Source organism: Mizuhopecten yessoensis, unplaced genomic scaffold, assembly GCF_002113885.1.
Source record: "Mizuhopecten yessoensis strain PY_sf001 unplaced genomic scaffold, ASM211388v2 scaffold10945, whole genome shotgun sequence".
Classification (NCBI taxonomy): Eukaryota; Metazoa; Mollusca; class Bivalvia; order Pectinida; family Pectinidae; genus Mizuhopecten; species Mizuhopecten yessoensis.
In genome coordinates this window covers 280,689-305,447 of record NW_018408800.1, presented here as the reverse complement: position 1 = coordinate 305,447, position 24,759 = coordinate 280,689, and the positions used below count along the sequence as shown (strand labels likewise).

Here is a 24,759-nt window from a genome sequence, read left to right as displayed (position 1 = left end):
CCTCAAATGAAAAGGAACCTAAGACTAAAGGAGGACGTGGGCATTCCAAAGATTGTTCCAACATGTCTTCCTCATATGACAGACCACCTAAGTCTAAAGGAGGACATGAACACTCCCAGGACATGTCTGCCTCATATGACAAACCACCTAAGACTAAAGGAGGACATGGGCATTCCATGGATTGTTCCAACCTGTCTCCCTCAAATGACAAGGAACCTAAGACTAAAGGAGGACGTGGGCATTCCAAAGATTGTTCCAACATGTCTTCCTCATATGACAGACCACCTAAGACTAAAGGAGGACATGAACACTCCCAGGACATGTATCCCTCATATGACAGTCCACCTAAGACTAAAGGGGGACATGGGCATTCCCAGGATTGGGCCAACATTTCTCCCTCATATGACAAACCACCTAAGACTCAAGGAGGACATGAACACTCCCAGGACATGTCTCCTTCATATGACAGACCACCTAAGACTAAAGGAGGGCATGAACACTCCCAGGACATGTCTCCCTCATATGACAGACCACCTAAGACTAAAGGGGGACATGGGCATTCCCAGGATTGTTCCAACATTTCTCCCTCATATGACAAACCACCTAAGACTAAAGGAGGACATGAACACTCCCAGGACATGTCTACCTCATATGACAGACTACCTAAGACTAAAGGAGGTCATGAACACTCCCAGGTCATGTCTCCCTCATATTACAGACCACCTAAGACTAAACGAGGGCGTGGGCATTCCCAGGATTGTTCCAACATCTCTCCCTCATATGACAAGCCACCTAAGACTAAACGAGGGCGTGGGCATTCCCAGCATTATTCCAACATGTCCTCCTTTAGTCCTAGGAAGGCTGTCATATGAGGGAGAAATGACAGACCACCTAAGACTAAAGGAGGACGTGGGCATTCCCAGGATTATTCCAACATTTCTCCCTCATATGACAGACCACCTAGGACTAAAGGAGGACATGAACACACCCAGGATTATTCCAACACGTCTCCCTCATATGACAGACCACCTAAGACTAAAGGATGACATGAACACTCCCAGGACATGTCTACCTCATATGACAGACCACCTAGGACTAAAGGAGGACATGGACATTCCCAGGATAGAACTGCATCTATTATTCAAGGAACTACTGGACATGCACATGTCTCTAGTGTGATAGTAACAACGTTTTCTCCAACAGAAACGTTTAAATACAAATGCCCGAAAAGCTGTGTGTATTGTGGGGTTGCTAAAAAGAAATGTATGGCTTTAGATGAATATGGAGACATTTTATCTACGTTTACTGCAGAACAAGTGTGGTTAACTGCCTTTCAACAGTTCAAAGAGATGGGTAGTAAGTATAAATTAACACAATGCATTATGAAATATCAAGAACTTAAATTTGGCAAGTTCGACATCTATGCCATAGCTGTTTAATGTAGCATATTGTATGATAAAAAAGAAATTGTACTATTATGGGCCTTTTGGATGGTGAAAATGATGTGATATGAAACTAATTGCAAAGACCGGTCAATATAACTGTTTAAGGTTGATATCACCACATATTTACGACAGCCAAAAGCCATAACAGTATTTCATACATCGTTAATACAGAGAAGAACAAAATTACTTTCAATTGAATTGTTTAAATGATAGATTGCCATATTATATTTAATGCAGGTTCTAAGTAGTACCGCTCGGCTAGGTGAAACAGTAATGTTGATCAATACTGTATTTTTTTATGTCAAAAGATAACCAAAATAAAACTATGAACTTTTGCAAATGTGTATAATCATATAAACTGTTTTTTAGGCAAGTATAGGCCAGTTTTATTGTAGATATCATGATCCTATTGAGAACTATTCTATTCTACCTCTATATTGTTAATGTACTTTGTTGGTTTCGTTGTCACCTTCTCGGCTCTTAGTTTGAGAAGTTGGCATTCCTAAGACTTGATCTAGAGTCATCGATGTGGCAAAAATCACTTACCTTTTGGGAACACCTGGTCTTATTATTCTTTAACTATTCAAAGGGTCACCGTGATCATAATTTGTCGCAGGTTTATCAATGGAGGTCGTATTACTGTTTTGTTTACAATATCCAGTTTTGGTAAAGGGAAGTAACGTCTCTATAGCAAGCCATACTTCCCAATTTAAGAGTCAAGTAAAGTAGAAATTTTAAGTTGAGTTTATGACGCCCTTGACATTACTACAAACAAGGCACAAACATATATCATTAAATATAATCTGGAAAACAACTGTTTAATCAGGAAATCTTTTAACAAAGATAATATGATTATGATTGTATTGCACAGATAGCATTTGTTGATTCTAAAAGTTATATTAAAACATCTTAGTAGTGATGTACTCAATATCAAAGATAGATGACTGTATTGCTTGTTGTCCGCCTCAGGATCTTATGAAAACAACAACAAAAATACCATCCAGATATAGACGACATTTATGAATTTCATTAAAATATTCCCTGAGCAACAACATTTTTACTTTTTAAAGATTAAAAAATGCTTGCCCAAATCACTTCTTCTGCCCAACTTGGTACGTAACATACAATGGTAAACAATAATCTTTTGAAATGTGTTTCAGCGTTCAAAATTGACATCCAGATAGCTACATGTGATGGATTTAAGTCGTTCTTCGGAGCCTTCGCTGTACTTACCACAGCTGTCAAGACGAATTTGGCAAACTTCCTGGCCGATCCCTCTATCGTTACAGCCGCTCAAATTGAACAGTTTCCAGGTGAAATATTTTCAATGTTAAAGGTTAGTAGTATAATACTTAAGTAATTCTAGTCAAAGATAGAAACACAAAGTTAATTGTATATAAGGTTGGGTTATCACAGGATTATGACAGGGTATATACAATGTTAGTTTCCTTTCTTTTTTTGTGAAATTGGTGTAGTAACAAAAGGGAGAAATTTTGTATTAAGAGAAAAATTATTCTTTTTATTGATATTTTCAATCCTTAGACCGATATCAAAAACTATCAAAATCATATTTTGCGTCATTTTAGTCTGTAAACAGAAACAAACCTTACCTGTGTAGCTAACAACAAAACCTATTAATTTTCGTATGAAAAGCATTTTTTTACCACAATATTGACTACTTGGATGTTTTTGCCGATACAGCATTGGTTTTATATAGTCTTGTCCTGTTTCTTCATTTAATACATTTGTAAAATGCATCCTTACTCTATGACCTAACTGTAATCATAGAACTTGTTATGCTTTGCACCTAAGATATATGTATAATACATATGAAAATAAGGCTGACCTCGTTATCGATCCATTACCAGGTAAATCTAGTGACCCCGTTGTAACACCCTCTGTCTTTCTTTCTGTCTGTTCTTTCCTTTTGGTGCTGTCCTCCTAGGCGCAAGTCTAAGCTATTGCGAGGAAGTTAATCCCTTTTAAATACATGTTTATCTTTTCTATAGTGGTCATCATTTTCTGAATGCAACCTCTAGCACGTCGTTGTTTACAAAATATTAAAGATTTGTTCACTCTGTCATATGTTGTTGGTGACTTGTATACTTTCTTGGGTTTTATGGAATATATCAGGACGGCTACTACATGGTACAGGAAACGCTTACCCTGCTGGAACATTTGGTTTCGCCTTTTGTTTTGGTGACATTTCACTTCAATTGTTATTTCCATGTATCGAAGTTCAGATTACTTCTTTAGTATAAACGATGTGATACGTTTCTTTGCTTTATATAAATACTTGTGAATGATATTATAGTTATTAGATATCTCATAAAGCTCAACTCAATTAAAGTACTTTTCTCGTAGGTTTCTGATAGGTACGACATCATGTTATATCATTGGCTTGGTTTGAAAACCTCATTGTGTTACAGTAATTAGTAATACTCCGTTAGGGATATATGCTTTCAGTTTATAATTCACCAATTCAACAGATAATAGTTAATTCTATCACCAGCATATCACCAAAAGATTAAATGCATCCCGCAATATACTTTCATGTGACCAAGCATTTTTTAGTTTGTTTGTTTGGCGGCTGTGGTCATTTAGGGCCATGGTGATTTATTTATTTATCTTATCATGAATGTGTTTAAAACCGGAACATTCGATTAAAAAATGTTAGACTGTAAATGAAGTGTCACATGCGTGGCATGAAAGTGGATTTTCCCGTTTTAAAAGGTACGAATTTTGGTAATTTTATGAACTTAAAGCCTTCATAGCAGGTTCTTTAAAAAAAATCAATATCTTTAATTTGTTTGTTACACGAACTAGTATTAATTATTTTATTGAAGAAACATATAACATTTTCAATAATAGATCTTTATGCTTTATTGATAACTGAGCATTCTGCTCTTATGGCATTAACATATTTTCTATACAAAAAGCACAAGAAAAGTAGTATCCAATTTTTACTATTATTTTGGACAGTCTGAAGTTCAAACACGCGTGTTCAGCGGTATGACATTAGCACAGAAGGGGGTTGTTTGTAACGGATGGAAATCTAAGGATTGCTTGACCAAAATCGTCATCAAAGACTTATTGAGTTGCGTGAATATTCTTGAGGTAAGTACTTGTAAGTATTCGTTAGAAATATATAGAGTGTTGATAACATACTGCCACTTTCTTGTGTATTAAATGATTTTAGAACTTTTCCTCCAGTCAATATGTTGTGTTGATACGGCAACTTTATATCCGTGAGACCCAGAAGAATTATTTTCATGATTTGTATAAACAAAGTGTTGCATTGACAGAGTAACGGAGTGACTTTGACAACTGACGAGAAGAAAAAAATTGTCGATACGGATTCGTACGATACCTGGTCCGAAGATGAGTGGATTACGGCAGCACAACAGTTCCCAGAGGTGTTAAATAAGGCGCAATACATGAGTATGCCTATTACTGTGATGGTAGAAACGTAAGTTTGAACTGAATTAAAAAAAAAGCATGATTTAATGTCATTTTAATAATTAAACAGGCATTTATTTTTATTTTGGAAGCTTGTATTTAGAAACACTCTGACTTTTTATTCTACACATGCTGACGCTTGTTATTTTGTGCTATTTACTCTGTAATGTAAAAACGTGAATTCAGAGCAACAAGGACCTTTGCAAATGAACAACAGGTAACTTTAACAAAACTATACAGTATCACTTACCGTGTATACAGTATAAACCTGGGATAACCTTGTTTTTGATGTCTTATGACATTAGGGCTACGGTATCTTTGAGAACAAATACAATAAGGTATGAACGATTATTAATAGTTTAGACAATAAGCAGTGGTTTCCCAAGCTAAAAGTATTAATTTTAAAATAATTCTTGTAATACCTATGGCGAATACACATGCATACTGATGAGTTCTTTCTTTCTCTTAATCAGGTAATCTATCAATAATCACAACTTTTGTGATATTATTAGTTCAGCCTCTTTTTGCAGTTTTCATATATGTTGAGGTTAAGCTAAATAGTCTTGTTCTATGCCACTATCAGCTTGGCCGTTTTGTTTCTAGCATGGTAAATATCAAAGCAATCGCCAAAGAACTTCAGAAAGGTGCAATTTTTGCCATCAAGAAACGTTTAAAGGAGTATATGTTGAGTCAAATGCTGAATGTAACGTCGGCCACACAGAGAGACTGGGTGGATCTGATGAAAGAATTCGGTGCTGAACCAAAGCTATTCAGTGACGTCCTAGGAGTAGCGGCAGTATGTATGATCGACAGACTTACTTATTTCGCTTAAAGTCGATTTGTGAGATTGTAAACAAAATTTAACCAACTTTAACAATTTTAATATGAAATTACTATTGACATTAATGTCAACGGTAATGAAGAAATGGGGTGTTTGGACCAGTTTTGTGTTAACAGTCGTAATTGAGGAAATATTGACTTGACATATCAAAACTCAATATTATTATCAATAATTTGATTTAATAAACTTGTCGATTGAAACGAAATGATATTAAAAAAATTGACAATCATTTGGATGTCGTTCACAATCTCAGCATTTAAGAGACAATTTTTATTTATTCACTTATTTACTTGTCAATGGGCTTCAATGTCTCGATGTTACAATAATATTCATGATTTGTTTGTGATACATAGAGTTTCACCAAGGAGTGATGGTTGGTTTTCATGTTAACTCTCGTAATTTAATTCTTAAATTGTATAAAGGCACCAGGTTTACCGAGTGACTTTTACATTTTGAAAATGAACATCGAGAGTTAGATAAACATGATAATCAATCATCTCGAGTTAGGGAACTCTTTTTCTTTTACAACGTTTAGAAATGATATATAGAAAACAAAAACCATAAGGTTTCTTTAGGATAAATTATGCCCGTTTCCGATCGGTAAAACAATGACCATGAACTATGACGTTACAACAGAAGGTGAAGTCGCAAAGCGTTGCTACATGACGTCATAATTAGACGACTGACGAATGCAATAACGTCCATGGTTTTACCCACTAGTGGGTAATCAAAATAGTGTACCACCTCCTAGCAGAATTATCGAATGAGTCTGGGGGAATAACTTATAGGGTTTTGGGAGATAAGATGACCCATAATAGGCTAGATCAATAAACAATTCTTTCAAATGGCAGCATCATTTAGAAAGTAAAATGTAACAACAATTATAAGCCATAACAAATAGAACAATTTATATATTTTGAAATTGAATATTCTAGATATATCAATGCATCGTTTACCTTTCCAGAAACATTATGATTCATTTTATTAGTTCATCTCATTTATTCATATTTTGATTAATATTGCTCCTTTTCGCAGACTAATAAGAATATTTAATGTTTCCTGAGTTACCTGACTTTCTATTCATTTTTGTTTTTCATCTTTTTCCTAAAAGAGTTTGTCACAGCTTGATATGGCGAAAGTGACCAAAGAGTATCAAGTAAAATTTCTGGAAGAAAACAAAGATGATATTGACATGTCAGCACTGTCTAGTTCGCAAATCATCGGGTAAGTACCCTTTTTCGCTTGGCCATTATATAGAGATTGCTAATATTTCTAATTATTGTAGCTTGTTATATAGAGATTGATTAGATTATATATAACATTTATCTTATCACATAGAACTTGTCAGGTTTGTAAACTGGGAAAGAAACTTTCTCGTGTGGAAATGTTCCCGTTATAACACAAATCGCTGGACATTTTGCAATGGCAATGGTTTAAAATATTTTACAGTCTATTAGTTGATATTTGCCTCTTTTCATTTTCGCAAATGTAATCAACGCGAAAAAATCGAATATTTCCACATCGAAAAAATCTTTTAAAGTTTTCTATAGTTAAATGCATAGCCATGGTCTGAAAAGAATTTTCTAGTTATTTAATACACGATACAATTCCAGTATTCAAGAAGTCACGAAATTCCTATAAATGTCATTCATGAAATATAATCCAAAAAGCGAGAACAGGGATTCTACACTTATCATGAGCACGTTGTCTAGATGAAACTTCAGTCGAACAAACTTCCATCCGTCAGATTATTTAATTAACTAAGGTTTATTATGTTTCTACCTGCTGAGGAACTCTTTACGTCAAGGTACTACATTGTAGTAAACCATATCATTTAGGACTTGAAAGTGTCCGTCCTTTATCCACGCATTGAAATATCATAGCACTGGTATTTTTTCAATCCATTACAATGGAAATACTTTGACTATCGAACTCCAGGTGTTGTTCAGTAAAATTCACTTCATATCAAGAAAAACTGATAAAAACCTTAAACCAATCTGTGCGGATAAAGAAACTGCTATTCCGTCATTAAACATGCATTTGAAAAAAACTTTGGGTTGACATTCCCGGTTATCATAGTGGTTATATTGTAGGCCTACATGTACACCTGGTTCAGGAATATCGCTTTATGATTGGCAGATTCTCTCAGACAAACGTCGACCTTTTTCACTGTGCTTGAATAAATGTGTAGTTTCAACTTATCCTCAATTACAAAAAACATCCATAGATAGTATATGTAATATCATGTCTTTAGTCATACATTATTTACAAAATCGCTTTGTTGAGAACATTTTATATAACATAGTCATATCAGGTTATTGGAATCCTGAATTTGTTTTTTCAATATGTTTATTAACCTTATTGTAGAATATTTTCTGAGTAATTTAAAGGGATTTATTTAATATGCTTACTAACCTTAATGTAGACAATTTTTATGGATTTAAAAGGAGATATATACACTGCCTTCTTTATATATTTTTGTCTTGAGCAATAACTCCCAGCTCCAAGTTCCGTGTTTTAATTTGTTAACCATACACTGTGGGTCTTTTTCACTCCTTTAGACTGATTTCGGGGCTAACAGAAAGCGACATGTTGCTGTTAAATGTTGCTGCGTTAGAAACGGCTGCTCCTGCGATATTTCTACTAGAAATCGATCCGTATCAGGTAATGTTAACATCTTTTTATATACAGTAATGGTTTTCCATTGAATAGCATACTAAATTTTCACATGTATACGGGTTACTGATATTTTTTCCTAGTGGTGAGCGTGAGTGAAAAAATCAGTGTTTTCTACCATATCAATGGAATATAAATGGTATCCAACGGGAAAAACGATGCATTTCCTATATTGTTACATTTTAAAGAGAGCAACGAAATATTATGGCAAAATATCACAGCATATACTGAGTGCAGAATTAAGTACCGGAAACTTTGGCGACATATATCATATATATATCATCAGCTAAAAATATATTTATTTCGTATTTCTTAACTGAAATGAAGATATTATTTTTTCATCAAACTAATCATTCCTGATATTGTACTAGTAAAATCTAATAAATACGTATACTCAAAGTGTTTGAGACACGACTGCTAAAAATCTTATATTGGTCGCTAATCCGATACAATGATATATATAGTTGTCGAAACTGCGTCTCTCGTGTCGCCCGTATGAATGACACACAGGATAACCGTATTTCTGTATCAATTCTGTGAAAACAATCCTGGATATGTTTTCAAAATATGATATTCCACTATAATAACCCAAATCAGATATAAACAGATCCTCCTCACGCTCTTTTAAAGAAAATTACATGTTTACGGCTGTAATAAGTACTTCATAGCTACACTATATCAGTTAACACGTCGACAAATAGTATAAACCTTTTTTTAATTCATTTACAGGTGTCAAATTATTACCTTGATCATTTCTTCTTTTGAGATTACGTCTATGCCCGCGAATTAGCGAAAATACATTGTACTATAACCAGCAAAAAGTAGATTGATCGTTGTTGTGATATATAATGCAACGGCATTAATCGTTGTAATGTGGCAATATATCTTACCAAAATACAACGGTAAAGGATATTTTAAGATTTAAAATAATACAACACTACAGTGCAAGATACTACAGCAATTGCAAAAGTACGACGATATTAACAGAACAACAGCTTTAATGTTATGGACAAAAAAATACATTATAGGATAAATAACAAAAACAACTGACCTAAAATCAGTTGTATAAATACAACATCTTCACCACATTACTAACTAAAATAAAGTGCTGTAAACACAATATCTTAAAATCTAACCGAGTCACTTTGTGATGATATCATTTTCAATCAACAGATGAGAAAGATTCTGAATGTGTTCAGAACGAACTTACCTAGCTACTTCAATCCTTCTTCATTTGATGCCGCAAAAATGGCGGTTTTCGCGCCAGTGATGGGATACCTCTCTGATGCTGAGTTCGAATCGATCCAGGATTCAGTGTTACTATCGGGTATGAGCAACGTCGCCAGCTTTGGAAAAACTTCTCGGAAAACCGTAAGAGAAATTCCTAAAACATATTTAAAGTAAAACTGCTTGAAATAGGAGTAATAAATATCATTGAATTGTTTCTATTGAAAGATTTAATTTTACATACATTGCAAATTGAATTATTTTGATTAATAAAAAAAGAATTAGCTGCAACAGCAGATCTCCATTGCTCAAAACTTAAATACTTTTTCAGCAATTTTGGTATGCAGAACATAGTTTTCAAAGATAAACTCTACAAGCACATGTTGTGAAATAGCAATCGAATATACTATGATTTGTTTTCATTTGTGATAGGCCAGCAAGATGATGAAGGCGTTAATCGATAGCAGTGGTTCCAATGTAAGTTTTGTTTTTCCTTAAAATAATGTTTACTTTAAGTGGATATTGATACGTACAATAAATTAGTTTGTTATCTACTATGTTTTACTAAGTTAAGAAACTTTAGACACTATCTAATGATCAGACAATGTATAAATAAAGCTTCGTATTCGAAATGTTTCTGAAGTTAGTGAAATGTTGTGAGCCGATAGCGTCCGGCCACATGTGTTCTGTACGATAGTGTCCGGCACAGGCTACATATGTGTTCTGTGCGAGAGCGTCAAGCACTGGCTACATATGTGTTCTGTACGAGAGTGTCCGGCACGGCTACATATGTGTTCTGTACGATGGCGTCCGGCACGGCTACATATGTGTTCTGTACGATGGCGTTCGGCACTGGCTACATATGTGAACTGTGCGATAGCGTCCGACACTGGAAACATGTGTTCTGAGTTGATAGCGTCCGGCACTGGAAATATGTTTTCTGAGTTGATAGCATCTGACACTGGAAATATGTGTTTTGAGTCGATAGCGTCCGACACTGGAAACATGTGTTATGAGTTGATAGCGTCCGACACTGGAAATATGTGTTTTGAGTCGATAGCGTCCGACAATGAAAACATATGTTCTGAGTTGATAGCGTCCGACACTGGAAACATGTGTTCTGGGTTGATAGCGTCCGACGTTGGAAACATGTGTTCTGGGTTGATAGCGTCCGATACTGGAAACATGTGTTATGAGTTGATAGCGCCCGACACTGAAAACATATGTTCTGGGTTGATAGCGTCCGATACTGGAAACATGTGTTTTGATTTGATAGCGCCCGACACTGAAAACATGTGTTCTGGGTTGATAGCGTCCGATACTGGAAACATGTGTTTTGATTTGATAGCGCCCGACACTGGAAACATATGTTCTGAGTTGATGGCGTCCGACACTGGATATTTGTGTTTTGAGTATATAGCGTCCGACAATGTAAACATATGTTCTGAGTTGATAGCGTCCGACACTGGAAACATGTGTTCTGAGTTGATAGCGTTCGACACTGAAAATATGTGTTCTGAGTTGAAAGCGTCCGACACTGGAAACATTTGGTCTGAGTCGATAGCGTCCGACACTAGAAACATGTGTTCTGAGCCGATAGCGTCCGACACTGGAAGCATGTGTTCTGAGTTGATAGCGTCCGACACCGGAAACATGTGTTCTGAGTTGATAGCGTCCGCCACTGGAAACATGTGTTCTGAGTTGATAGCGTTCGACACTGAAAATATGGGTTCTGAGTTGAAAGCGTCCGACACTGGAAACATTTGGTCTGAGTCGATAGCGTCCGACACTGGAAACATATGTTCTGAGTTGATAGCGTCCGACACTGAAAACATGTGTTCTGAGTCGATAGCGTCCGACACTGGAAACATGTGTTATGAGTTGATAGCGTCCGACACTGGAAACATGCGTTCTGAGCCGATAGCGTCCGACACTGGAAACATGGGTTCTGAGTCAATAGCGTCCGACACTGGAAACATGTGTTCTGAGCTGATAGCGTCCGACACTGGAAACATATGTTCTGAGTCGATAGCTTCCGACACTGGAAACATGTGTTCTTAGTTGATAGCGTCCGACACTGGAAACATTTGTTCTGAGTTAATAGCGTCCGACACTGGAAATATGTGTTCTGAGTCGATAGCGTCCGACACTGAAAACATGTGTTCTGGGTTGATAGCGTCCGACACTGGAAACATTTGGTCTGAGTCGATAGCGTCTGACACTAGAAACATGTGTTCTGAGCCGATAGCGTACGACACTGGAAATATGTGTTCTGAGTCGATAGCGTCCGAAACTGAAAACATGTGTTCTGAGTTGATAGCGTCCGACACTGAAAACATGTGTTCTGAGTCGATAGCGTCCGACACTGGAAACATATGTTCTGAGTCGATAGCTTCCGACACTGGAAACATGTGTTCTTAGATGATAGCGTCCGACACTGGAAACATGTGTTCTGAGTTGATAGCGTCCGACACTGGAAACATGTGTTCTGAGCCTATTGCATTCGACACTGACTACATATGTATATTTTGCCGATAGTGTCTATCATAGGTCATATGTTATCACCCTTATGTCATTTCCACCTCTTCAATACAAGACGAAAAAGTTAAATAAGATGAAATGCTGTATTTTTTTCTACCGCAGGGAGCTTTGTCCAGCAACGACATAAAAACCTTAGGAGTAAATGTCGTACTTGATAGTCTAGAGGTTGATGGGATATCAAAAGTACCCGCTGCATCCTTTACCAAAGATATTATCGCAGACATAGAAAAGGCCAGCGATGAATTAGACATGTCTGCAGCTGTAAAAAGTAAATTATTCGAAAAGGTATAGTGTTCCCCGACGTTTCAATAATGAGATTTTTGTAAGGTGTTATTATGTATCAAAATATAGTTGAACGTAATTTTAAATTCTAATCAAGATTTTTTAATGTTAAAGGGCGATAACGCAGGGTTCGACAATTTTAGTCTCTTTTGTCAAGTTACTTACCCCTACGTTCTAGAACTTTGGTATCACAAAAACACAATATAAAAACAATACTTTTATATTATTGTCTAATGTAATATAAAATAGATATTGAAATTATGAAATGTAATTCATCATCGTCGAAGTTACCTTTGTTGTTTGTTACGTCGTTATATTGATGTGTTATTTTGAAGATGGTGGAAGGAGCTGGTCTTACGGCAGTACTTGAATCACCAAGCCTGGCTAGAGAAGTACCTATCAGTTTACTTCTTGACGGGATATCTTCAATGACTGATATTGCCGGAGAAAACACAAAAATCGATATTGTAGTTACAATAAAACAGGTGCGTGTATCCTATTATTCTGTCCGCATCATTTATACAATGATTGTGAAATAATGAAATTAAGAACCAAATATAGACTTTAAATGTTTACATGCCATTTCAGAAACAACACTCAGCCAGACAGTATAACTTAAACTTAAGTTAATTTACCAAGTCACAAACCATACTTAGACAGGTAGTATTACATCATCACTAATTTATCAAAATGTCATAAACCTCATTCAACCAAGCAACAAAACATCAGGTCCAGTGCACAAACAACACCCAGCCAGGCAGTGCAACATCGACTCAAGCTTACTTGCCAAGTCAGAGACCATACTCCATACCCATGCATCAACACCTCTCGTTTACTTACAGTTGTCCGAACGTCACCAAGCTAGACAACATAACATCAATCCAGTTTATCAACGATGTCTTACGTTACACTAAGCTGGCCACTACAACTTTAACTCAATTTCGATTTTTAAATACAAGAATAGGAAACTTGTTTTCCATTATAAGGAGTAAGGGAACTGGTTTCTTAACTCAGGCGATCGTGAATCAGTTTATAGCAACAGAAGCTAGGATTTACACTTTCAATATTAGAAGCTAGGTAATGAAGTCACACATCAGGAGCTAGGAAATAGACTTTCAATATTAGAAGCTAGGTAATGAAGTCACACATCAGGAGCTAGGAAATAGACTTTCAATATTAGAAGCTAGGTAATGAAGTCACACATCAGGAGCTAGGAAATAGACTTTCAATATTAGAAGCTAGGTAATGAAGTCACACATCAGGAGCTAGGAAATAGACTTTCAATATTAGAAGCTAGGTAATGAAGTCACACATCAGGAGCTAGGAAATAGACTTTCAATATTAGAAGCTAGGTAATGTAGTCACACAAGAGGAGCTAGGAAATAGACTTTCAATATTAGAAGCTAGGTAATGAAGTCACACATCAGGAGTAACTAAATATGTTTCTTACATGATGAGGTTGATCTTCAGTTCCTAATCTCAGAAGATCGGGAATCATTTTCTTACATAAGGAGTCATGTAAAGGGTTTTATGACGGGAGTTCAGGCATCAAAGTATATTGAATATTCATATAATATCAGGAAAGCTATTACTTAAACGATGTGACACCATGACAGAAAAGACCATCAAAATCATAGACCTGGGGGCCGTAACTGAGAGTTTAACTAGTATAAACAAAAGAAAAATATCTTTTCTAGAACTGCTAGAACTACAAATGACCGCAGATCATGAAATGTCTACCTTTTACAGATCTTTAATTTATCTGTTTTCTTTTTGTTAGATATGTGTATCTTCTTATATAATGCAGGCTAGGTTCCTGAAAGAGGAGATGGATAAACTGTCGGTGACGTTAACGTTGCAGAGGATCAACAACATCCTCCCATACACATGTGCACTCACAAATGAACAGATAAATGGCATTGAAAAGGACAGTTTCTATTTTGATATCCTTAACAAATTGACCGAAAGTTCATGTGTCACCATCGATATGGTCAGTTCAAATATTTATTTTTAAATTATCTCGTTTTTGTTTGTTTGTGTGTTGTTTTAAAAAAAATCTACAAACCATGGCTTTGCAAAACAATGTGAAATGAACGGAACATAATAAAGTTTATATTTACGGAATTAAAACATGCACATGTGATTCTCTGTAAACACCGTTACCTTAAACAACCTGATAAATGTTTAACCTTACAATTTTGTTTTAAATTATACGTCCTCACTTTCCGTTCTTTCAGATTTCTTTTCTACACAACCTCATCAAAGAGTATCTTTCTTTTGATTCTACGTCGGCTGCGGACCTTCAAGCAATAACCACCACATCGACCTTAGCAAACATGTCTCCTAAAATCATGGCCAAATTTACGTAAGATAAGCTACACACTCAGCTGGTTTAAAATTGATATTGATGATATATTATTTTAGTTCCTTCTTTTGGGGGTCTTTTTTGTACTAAATGTGCCGAATGGAGGTGTAAATGGAGGGGTTAGGAGTGGGTGGATGGGGTATGAAAAGCAGGAGAGACTGGGATAAAATCACAACATTAAGTACGTTATAAATAAATTAAAGTTAAGCAAGTACGGTATGGTCCCTGTAAACTTTAAACGAATGGTGAAAGCATATTTAACTTAAAAAACTCGAATTAAACATCGGTATTGAGATATATAATTTTGATAAAGTAAACTTGAATTTTATTTATTAAAATGATACAGAACTAATTGAGCTCAGTCTGTAATAAGGTTTTAAAACTGAATTCTTAATAAATTAGCTGACTGACATAACAACATAACAATCTGTTTTATAACTGTACAGAACTTATCTAAGGTCATGCGAAGCATTATTTCTCCTTAACTAGCTATTGAGATATATACGACTTATAATAGGGGAAAACCATTAATTTTGCTGATCACGTAATATTTAATACAAATATTAAAAAGGAATGTGTATTTGTATTTTATAGACAGGATGATCTGAACAAGTACGGCTCTGCCATGTGCTTGACAATTGTTGAGCAATTGGGGCTTGCTGATATCAACCTTCTTTCAAAGACAGAACTTCAGGCGAAATACCTCTACAGTATTACCTGTCTTGTAAGTTTAATATTGTAATTTAATATTGTAGGTAAGGTTACGAACTTTGTGAGGCTACATTGGGGTGTAAATATGAATGTTGTGGAGGCAACAGGTTTGAATTTTGTATGCGTGTTCAATGAAGTTGAGTCAAATTTTCAATACATTAGCTTGTAATGACCGGTGTACATTGTATCGATCGATGTTTTTGGTTGTAACAGTCAAATTATATGATTAATATAACAATTTTGTACACAGAGCAAAACTACAGGAACCATAACCGCAGACGACTTGTTATCAATTGGAAACATGGTTTGTGGTATGACCACTACTGATTATGTAAGGCTGGACAATGATGCTTTGGAACAGTACGTGATGTGGATGCAAAGAACATGTCCCATGAGCAATGCTGAGAGACAGGCTTTAGTCAACGCTTTTGTTGCTGCAAAGGGATTGTAAGTGGATTTATAAAAGATATGAAATACATTATTTAGGGCAATTAGCCACCTTTAGATTGTTAACCTAGGAGTATAGACTATCTCCGAAACAGCATTATTAACGTTCGATAAATACTGCTAATGGAATAAATTTAAATAAATTTAACATTATAAATCCGCTTGCAGTAGAACTAAAATTCAAGAAGACCAATTTTAATCAGGTACACTACTTTCCCGATTCATTAAATTAATTTAAAAGTGACAGAAGTTGATAACGTGGTATGTTGTTAGGACATGTTGAAGGTAAGGTAAATCCTAACTCACTTTTTTGTACACACGTCTTGCATGTGCGGATAAAAATCCTAATACAGCTTGTTAAACATCGTGATGATATTCTGTTAAGGTAATAGGATTGTGTCACCATTTCTCAGTAGAGAAAAAAAGTATAGGTTATCAGAATTTTTAGGATTTTAAATCGAAATTTATGTAAAAAGGAGTGAATGTTGAAAAAAAAGACAATTTTTTGCAAAATAATGTCAATAAAAATGATACTGCCATAGATAAGTATTGCATTAATGTATATCAATTTAATAAATGCTGAAATTGTGTAAAATAAATTTTCTATAAACGATAAAAATTTACATTTTATAATAAAACCATATACTCATAGTAATTGCATGTAAGAGTTATCTTTCTTGAAAAACTTCATAGTAGTGAAATAGGTAGCCGGTTTCCTGAAATACAGAAAAATGGACACATGTGACTCATTGATGAAAAACAACTGTATTAATACATGGATTGCTTTGAAATACTTTAATATTGAAAGAGCACACTGTTCTATCAATAATTAACACACAATATTCATTATATTTGATATTTAAGATTAAACATCAGAAAATACAAAAAATGTGATACTGTCTCCCTACATTGGATTTTCAATTAGGGATTTACGTCCTTTTTCCGTTTATCAATACCCTCATTCGACCTTTATATTAATCACTTAATTTCTACCACAATTATATATTTAGTATAATTGCCTTAAATTTGAACAACTTATTTAATATGTTGAGTTGTGGACGAAAATATATTTATTATTTAAAATATTACCGTTCATGTCAATAATCAGCTTCGACCGAGAATCATTGTAAGTATACTTCCGATTTCAAAATGACATTGTATTTTCAGAACGAACAGTATCAAGACGTACGAAATCATAATGCTAGGGACTTTATTCCCCCTCCTGCCGCAGACTGTTATCGATTCTATCACTGTTGTAAGTACATTTCAAGTTGTCGCATTTAAACTACTGTCTACTTCTGTATATCATGTCATGTAAAGTGACGTTGTTAATATAGGCTTGTGGCGCAGAGTCCTTAGAAAACACATTTTTAGCTCTTGAAACTTCATCTCGGCTTCTCTTCTTGCTCCAGTCAAAATATGAATGTCGGGAATATATTCTTAAACTGATGCTTATGTGTCCTTAGTTGCAATTTCAATCATTTTAGGACACTGTACTAGACATAGCAGGACCGATACAAGATGAGTACAATGAAAAGAAGAAGTGTACTAAATCCCGAAAACAGTCAGGAAAATCAAACGAATTTTCTTCGGATGACGAGACCGCATTTGTCAGTGGAGAGCAAAAATTCTACACAAAAATAGCGAAAGCATTAGATACAAAAGCTAATGCTGGAAGTCGCAGACGTAGAAGATCCACAGGTATGATTTTCCTTCTCCAATAGATATTTTGAAATGGTGAACCATTTGTAACGTGCCATCATCTTGGACGAATGACGTATGTGACAAAATTGCTGACGCTACACTGGTTACAATGCATTAAGTGATGGTGACGAATTTAGAAGTTTTGTTTCTTGAACGTATCTCAGTTTGATTTTCATTAAAGTATAAAATGTCATTTATCAATTTGATTATCTGTCACAAAAATAATAAGGTTTGATTCATTATGGCCCTGATGACTGTTACTTAACCTTACAGCCTCACTGACGTGTAGTAACATTCAAGTACTCGGCGCAGCAGGCGTGTCAGCCCTGTCTACAACACAGCTGAGTAGCCTTGCTGATCAGGAGTTCACTAGTTGCATAGAGACACTGGGATCAGTAACGGACTACAGTGACGCACAAAAGACGGCCCTTCTAGACGTCGCCACGAGGAGTAGTGTAAGTGGACATTAATATACGGTAGAATACGGTAAACATCTTTTATATCTTTTAATGTTTGAAATTTTACCAATTCACCAATTATTATCAATTGACTCGACAGTCCTAACAATATGAATCGCAAATTTGATTATGTGTTATTTCGAGTTTTCAGACTACACAGAACCAATGCTTTAAACCGCATATTCCTTTGTGTTGCTAATCAAACTTGTTATTTTAGTAGAACAGTTCGTGCCTGGGTATTCCAATATTTATTGGTGCTTATTTGCCTCAATACTCATTACTTAGATATATTAAGGTTATTAATTTTAATAGAAGAACGACTTTGAAACAAAAATGCGTATTTGATGACGCTGTAGTAAACGATTGAAAAATTATTGATCAGAAAATATATAGAAGAAACTGAACTAATGAAGCTTCAAAACAGATACCTAATATAACATTTTTTAAATATACTTTGTTCTACTGTAATGCCATTTAAACTCAATATCATTGGGAAACAATGGCAAAAGCTACTCGATATAAGATAAGATGAACATATCATGATAATGATCGTTTCAGGTTTTGGGCGCCCCATCCACTTGGTCCACCACCAACGTCTACAATACTGGTGTGATATGTCAGGCCCTGACAGAGGCCCAGATCGGTACCCTCACTCTAGACCTGGACGCCGTCAGTCGACTCGGACAGTTCGATGGTTGGGATAGTCTTAAGGTCAGGGTCTAGTTTGATTTAATGTAGGGCTGGAGAAGGTTGCTGAAGACATTGAAAACTACCAAAGAGAAGAAATGAAAGTGAAATTTAGAATATAAATATTAAGTTGAGCTTTTAACAGTGTAACTTGAAAAAAATCATCAATGATTGAAAGAGGAAATCTTGTGGGTTAATACGATGATTATTTTCATTTCAAGAAAAAGGCAGTGTTTGAACGATGGTTGAGTCTACTGAAGGGAGGGGATAGCAGTACCATTACGTCCAGTGAACTCAGGTCACTAGGTCATATAACCTGTGGAGCGACAACAAGCCACATCGATGTCATCCCACACGCTATCTATAAGTACGTATCATCAAAAGTATCAAAAAACTTGGACACAATTCATATTGTTGTCACCCCACGCATTATTTATGAATAAGTTATATTTCAAAAGTCATTGCAAAACGTTTTGTATTAAGGACTTAATACTTTTAAGTTTACATTCTTCTGTCTGTAGTCAGTTTGATCTCATATTGATCACTTGGTCATATACCTTGTGAGTCGGACACAATTCCTCCCAGTGAAATTTTATGTGTTGTTTATCAGTAAGTATCATCATTCAAATGTCAATTAATTATGTTGTTGAACAACGTACCTGTATGAAACATGCGATCTCCTTAAGCTCATATCTGTCATAAATGATCGGAAACAGCTACATCCTCAACTGGATTGCTACAACATATACCTGGCGGGTCATATGTCATCCTCATCATTGTCATTTCGCATGTTTTTGTAGGTCTATATTTTTATCCAAACATCATTAGCACAATACGCACACTAGTATATTAGAAACGTATGCACGAAATACATTTAATATGACCTTTATATGGAAATTACTTTTGACCTCTATCCTCACAACTATAACGGAGCATCACTTTACGACAATAGCTATTTTAAATTTAACAATAAATACGCATTAGTTTTCAAATCCAAATCTGCATATGTCATTAGGTAGTTCAAGGCATGTCTTAGCAATTTATCGTTGTACTATTCTCTACCAAATATCCTTCGTCGATGCAATGCTTTCCTTTGAGCGATATAAACTGAAAGTAAACACTGCAACAAGTACTAATCAAAACTCTTATATAATGAATTTTGCCTTACAGGAATGCGGCAGACTCGATCGGCGAGCTGACGAGCTGTGATGACACACAACTGCAATCGTTTGCCGCCTTGGCAAAAGCAGCTTACGGGAGTGACGTCACTACGTGGCTTTCCTCTGTTATATCTAACATTGGGATAACGATAGGTAATACAGATTTGTAAATATATCACAGAAAAAAAGCCACCGAGAGAAAAACGTCATCGTCGCTTACAAACCATTGCGAAACGTCTATTGACAAATCAAGACAATTGGTATACAGGAACATATAAAAGTGACTCGATAGGCTAGATGAACCATCTGCTGCCAACGAATCATTGTAGCCACAGTGTTTTTTTTATAAACCCATTCAATATACGCTAACTAAATTGTGAACTAATTTCCATTTACCTAATTTCGTTGTCAGTCAGTGTCTTGAATCGTTCGCAGTTGACATATTCTTTGTTGTATTACTCCTTGCTAGATACAGTGACACGCAACACTGACTCGCTAGATTGAGTGATATACGTAGCGAGAACATGATGAACAGTAATAAGACCTTTTCAGTTGACCTATTATATAACATTTGTATCGTTATACAGGCGGTTTACCGACCTCTGATATTGGTATGCTATCGACTACTCAGATAGATGCTATAGACTCCATCCACATCTCGCACATTCCACCTGCTACATTTGCAGTAAGTAACGTATGAACGTACAGCCTGTGTGTGAGTATTCATAAAAGTAGTAAATATAGATATATAGATTTGCGATACTTACGAAATTAGTTTTTAAACAAGTTTATCCATGGCAATGTACTGATGAAACATATAGATTATAAAAGATGAATGTTCCTCAGCAATATGCATGTTTTATATCGATAATGTTCAATTTCAACAAAGCTGCAAAAAGAAAAACAATCAAAATTTCGCAAAGGAAATATCGGTTTTCCTTTTCGAAGTGTCTGTACGCCAAAAGTTACGTCCGAAAATCGAAAGGTGAAGTATAGAGATGGTCGACATGTCCTTGAAGATGTACCGGTAAATGTGTACAAACTCTTTGAAGGAACAAGACGGTTCTTAACTTGTCCTTTTTTAATGACATACATTGAATATTCTTTTACGGAAGTTTACGTAAACTAACAAGTGATTTTAAACGGTACAAATTTTAGTAAACGGTAACTTTCTCAACAATTCTTCCGATCGAGTAACTGGTTAATCGGTTAGTTTGGCTACCAAACATTTAACAACAAATATACATTATAAGTTTAGCAAATATTCCGCTCAAAATCAATTTATGTCCATATATATTAATTTGCACGATAGTTTTACTTTAACTTTTACTTTATTTCAAACTCTCAACACCAAAACGAAGGAAATATAAAAGTTTCTTTTGCCAACATTCGTCAGCATAAAGTGGGATACAAGCTGATTAGTCCATGTTTTAGGGGTCATTTTTATAACTCATTCGAAAACTATTTTACACTCCACCTTAAAAAAAGAGTTTTACATGTACCGCGCAAAGTTGGCATATCACAACTATGCATTATGGTTCCATTTTAAAATCTGATAAGGCCTATCATGGTGTGGTCAATCCGTATTGTGAAATAACAGCCGAACAGGTCAGCCTGAACGTTGCTTGCATTGCTAAAAAATCGATTTCAGTCTCATTGATGTAAAATTTGAACAAAAAGACCAAAAAAACCAAGGAGCTCCCTTTTTGGATAAAAATCAATGTCCGAATATTCGGTTATTGATTTTAGTAACGGTTCGCGGTCTAGCGACCGAGTAGCCGATTAATCGGTTACGCGTTGACAACCCTAACAAAATTGAAAGGTCTATCGCACAAATCGGATTTTTTATCATTCGAATCAATGTGGTATGTTTTGTTTTGTTTTTACCAGTTGTTTGTTTACGACAGGGGTTCACTGTTGAGCAGTTTCTGACATTCAGTACATCACAATTATCTGCCTCGACGGCCGACCAAAGATCTTCTCTAAGTGAATCTCAACTCGCCGCCCTCTCCGCTGACTTCAGTTCAACGTCAGGTTAGTTTAAATAGTTGTTAATGCCCGTTGAAAGTTACATGTATACAATTGTTCCCAAGTCTGATCAATGATAGCATGCGAGCAATACATGTCAAGTATATAAGCAAAGGTCATATGACGTTGTAAACAAATAGAAGTTCATGTAGAGGCACGGCAGTCTAGTGGTAGGACGCCGGGCTCGTGACCGAAGGGTTGCGGGTTCGAGTCACGGCACGGCACTGTGGTATATCTTTGAGCAAGAATTTACTCAGCTGTAAATGAGTACGTGGATGGGCAGTGCTCGAATGGTTGAATGTTAGCTGTTAGCGCCGAAATGGCAGCTCCGGCTGTATGTTCCCCGGGGAGTTGAAAAGGTATTGGCTGGTTGTGAACCGCTTTGAGACGACCTACGAACTAGGTTGTGATAAAGTGGTATATACGAACCTCGAATTATTATTATTATTATTATATCGATGACCTAATTAATTGATGTAACAACATTTATACAAACAGAAGGTTACGTTAAGTCAGTTGTATTATTAATTTCATTGTATATATATTTTTTTAAGGATTTGATTACGAAGGCAATTTGCCTCAGTGACATTAGACATCCAGATTCGTTTAGTCAGACATACAACGCATCGAAGTCCATAAATATACATTAGTATGATTTAAATTGAAAACTTATTATTACTGAAACAAATGCTCCATTAAAATTAATGCTTGATTGCCCTCTACGTGTTCATTTTGTTGTCCTTTGCTTAAAATATCGAGACAAATCATAAGAATGTAGAATTCTTGTGTTTTGTGAAGAACATACTTTTATAAAGAGTTATATGTTTGTAATAATAATGTACTTTGTTCCCAACAGACAATGGCGCGGGCACGGTTACGTCATCGGTGATGCTGGCTTTAGTGCTTTCGTTGGCTGTGGTGTACCAATAGGTTAAAGGACGTTATTTGTCCATACCAATGTTGACAAAATAACGGAACAGTAGAGTTGTACATATAAACGCCGGTATTTGTTTTCCGGAATTTCACTCTACAGCGTTATGTGTGATTCTAAACGTTATTATACTTTGTATTGTGTGATCCGTCAGCTCATGTATATAATATTTGATTTATCAACAAATCTATAGTTTTGTTTACGAATGACAATAACGAATTTATTGCTTGATGTTTAAATGTCAATTTATTCGGAATTGAAATAGAAATACTCGATTTTTTTTTGATTTTTTATTTAAAACAAATCAGTGAACACAAATTTGTTTGGCCATTGTTGTATTGTTGATTTCAGTTTTACTTTACGCTTTTTTTTTCTTGTTATTATGTTTCTTGTGATTATTTGTTAGTCAAGAGTTATCTTTCTACATCTTTTAACTTGGTAATCATGACGTTCTACACAGTTCAACTGATTAAGTTATCAAGTGTTTACATTTGTTATTGTGTATTTATCTTAAAGGTATCGAAGCTGTAGAAGCTGCTACTACACTAAGTGTCTGTGTGACGACACGTATTATATATCTGCTATAACTTTGTGATAACTAAGTTTTATATGGGTGTTGTTTACCATGTTAATCTGACTCGATTGGTATATTTCTGGTAGTTTTTTTAGTTGATATTTTCTAAATGTATTATGCATTAATGCATTATATTAATATTATTTGTGTGATTTGAATTTAGAATTAATCAACATTTCTGTTTATCATCATTCGGTGAGAAGTGCTTCACAACAATTTCTGGTACGTCAACAATATCTTGATATGTAGGAAAAATGATAATTATGGCGTAGAAATGGTTCTTTGGAAAAAATATGTATATATATAAGTATATCAAAATAAAATAGTTTGTATCAATCCATTACTGTTGGTTGTTTTTATTATACTGCTTTATGCAGTTTCAGCCAAAATAAATGTTGGTTTTAAAATTTCATTTGAAGTTCGCTAATTTTTCCCTTGTCATGTGATAAACGATACGAGCAACGTAAGACAGGCATATGTGATTGCATTCTATAATATTTGGTAATAGGTCTGTATGCCACAACTATTTACACTACATCCTTTAGCTGTTTTGTCCTTCTAAAACTCATGGGTTTTGGTAGAGGCCAAAATCGTGGAGATCCAAATTGGTCTCAACTTCTGTTGGAACTTACTTTTATATGATCAGCAAAAACCTTAAAAATAATATTTAAAATATTGCTATAAAAATCAGAACAACACTTCATGCAGTATAAATTGTATAGTACAAATAGAATAGTTATATTTAAGGTAAATGGTAGCACTGGGTAGAGTACAGCTTAAGTTTCAAAACCATTGCTTGATCAAATATATAACTAGTTGCTTTATTGATATATTTGTTTCGTTTTATTTTATCTAGTTTTTTATGATTTACAAATAAAGTTGAGTTTTAGAAAGAATGTTAGTTTCGACAAAACATCTTTCATAGCAATTTTGGTTGATTTATATCTATAAAAATAAAAGAATCGCTTTTAGCTTATGTTATACCTGTCATTATTACATACGTTTAGTAAAGGGACATTCGAGCTAAGTTACAACCAAAGGGCAGCAACTCTTACATTATTTCCAGATTGTCTTAAAGCATTCAAGATCCTTCATATAATTTGAGTTCTTGTTTACCTAAAACCATTACATTATGTACTTTTTGCCTCATCAGTATCAATTAAATGTGTTTAATATATGATTTGAAATAGATAACAGTATCTCTTTAATAAATTGAGCATTTA

General features: G+C 35.1%; 1 protein-coding gene across 1 annotated transcript; it reads left to right on the top strand.

Moving 5' to 3' along the window:
• The first annotated feature begins 891 nt into the window (after nt 1-891).
• Nucleotides 892-24,306, top strand: LOC110463942. The gene is made up of 24 exons (XM_021518900.1): nt 892-1,356; nt 2,606-2,781; nt 4,428-4,562; nt 4,751-4,914; nt 5,508-5,700; nt 6,857-6,969; nt 8,307-8,409; nt 9,595-9,792; nt 10,081-10,125; nt 12,292-12,474; nt 12,807-12,956; nt 14,279-14,461; nt 14,709-14,836; nt 15,431-15,560; nt 15,798-15,994; nt 17,162-17,249; nt 17,482-17,695; nt 17,972-18,153; nt 18,715-18,867; nt 19,065-19,210; nt 20,014-20,156; nt 20,591-20,688; nt 21,911-22,037; nt 22,888-24,306. Exons 1-24 carry the CDS (start codon nt 1,065-1,067, stop codon nt 22,959-22,961), a joined length of 3,615 nt encoding a protein of 1,204 aa, XP_021374575.1. The 5' UTR covers nt 892-1,064; the 3' UTR covers nt 22,962-24,306.
• Nucleotides 24,307-24,759: the final 453 nt, after the last annotated feature.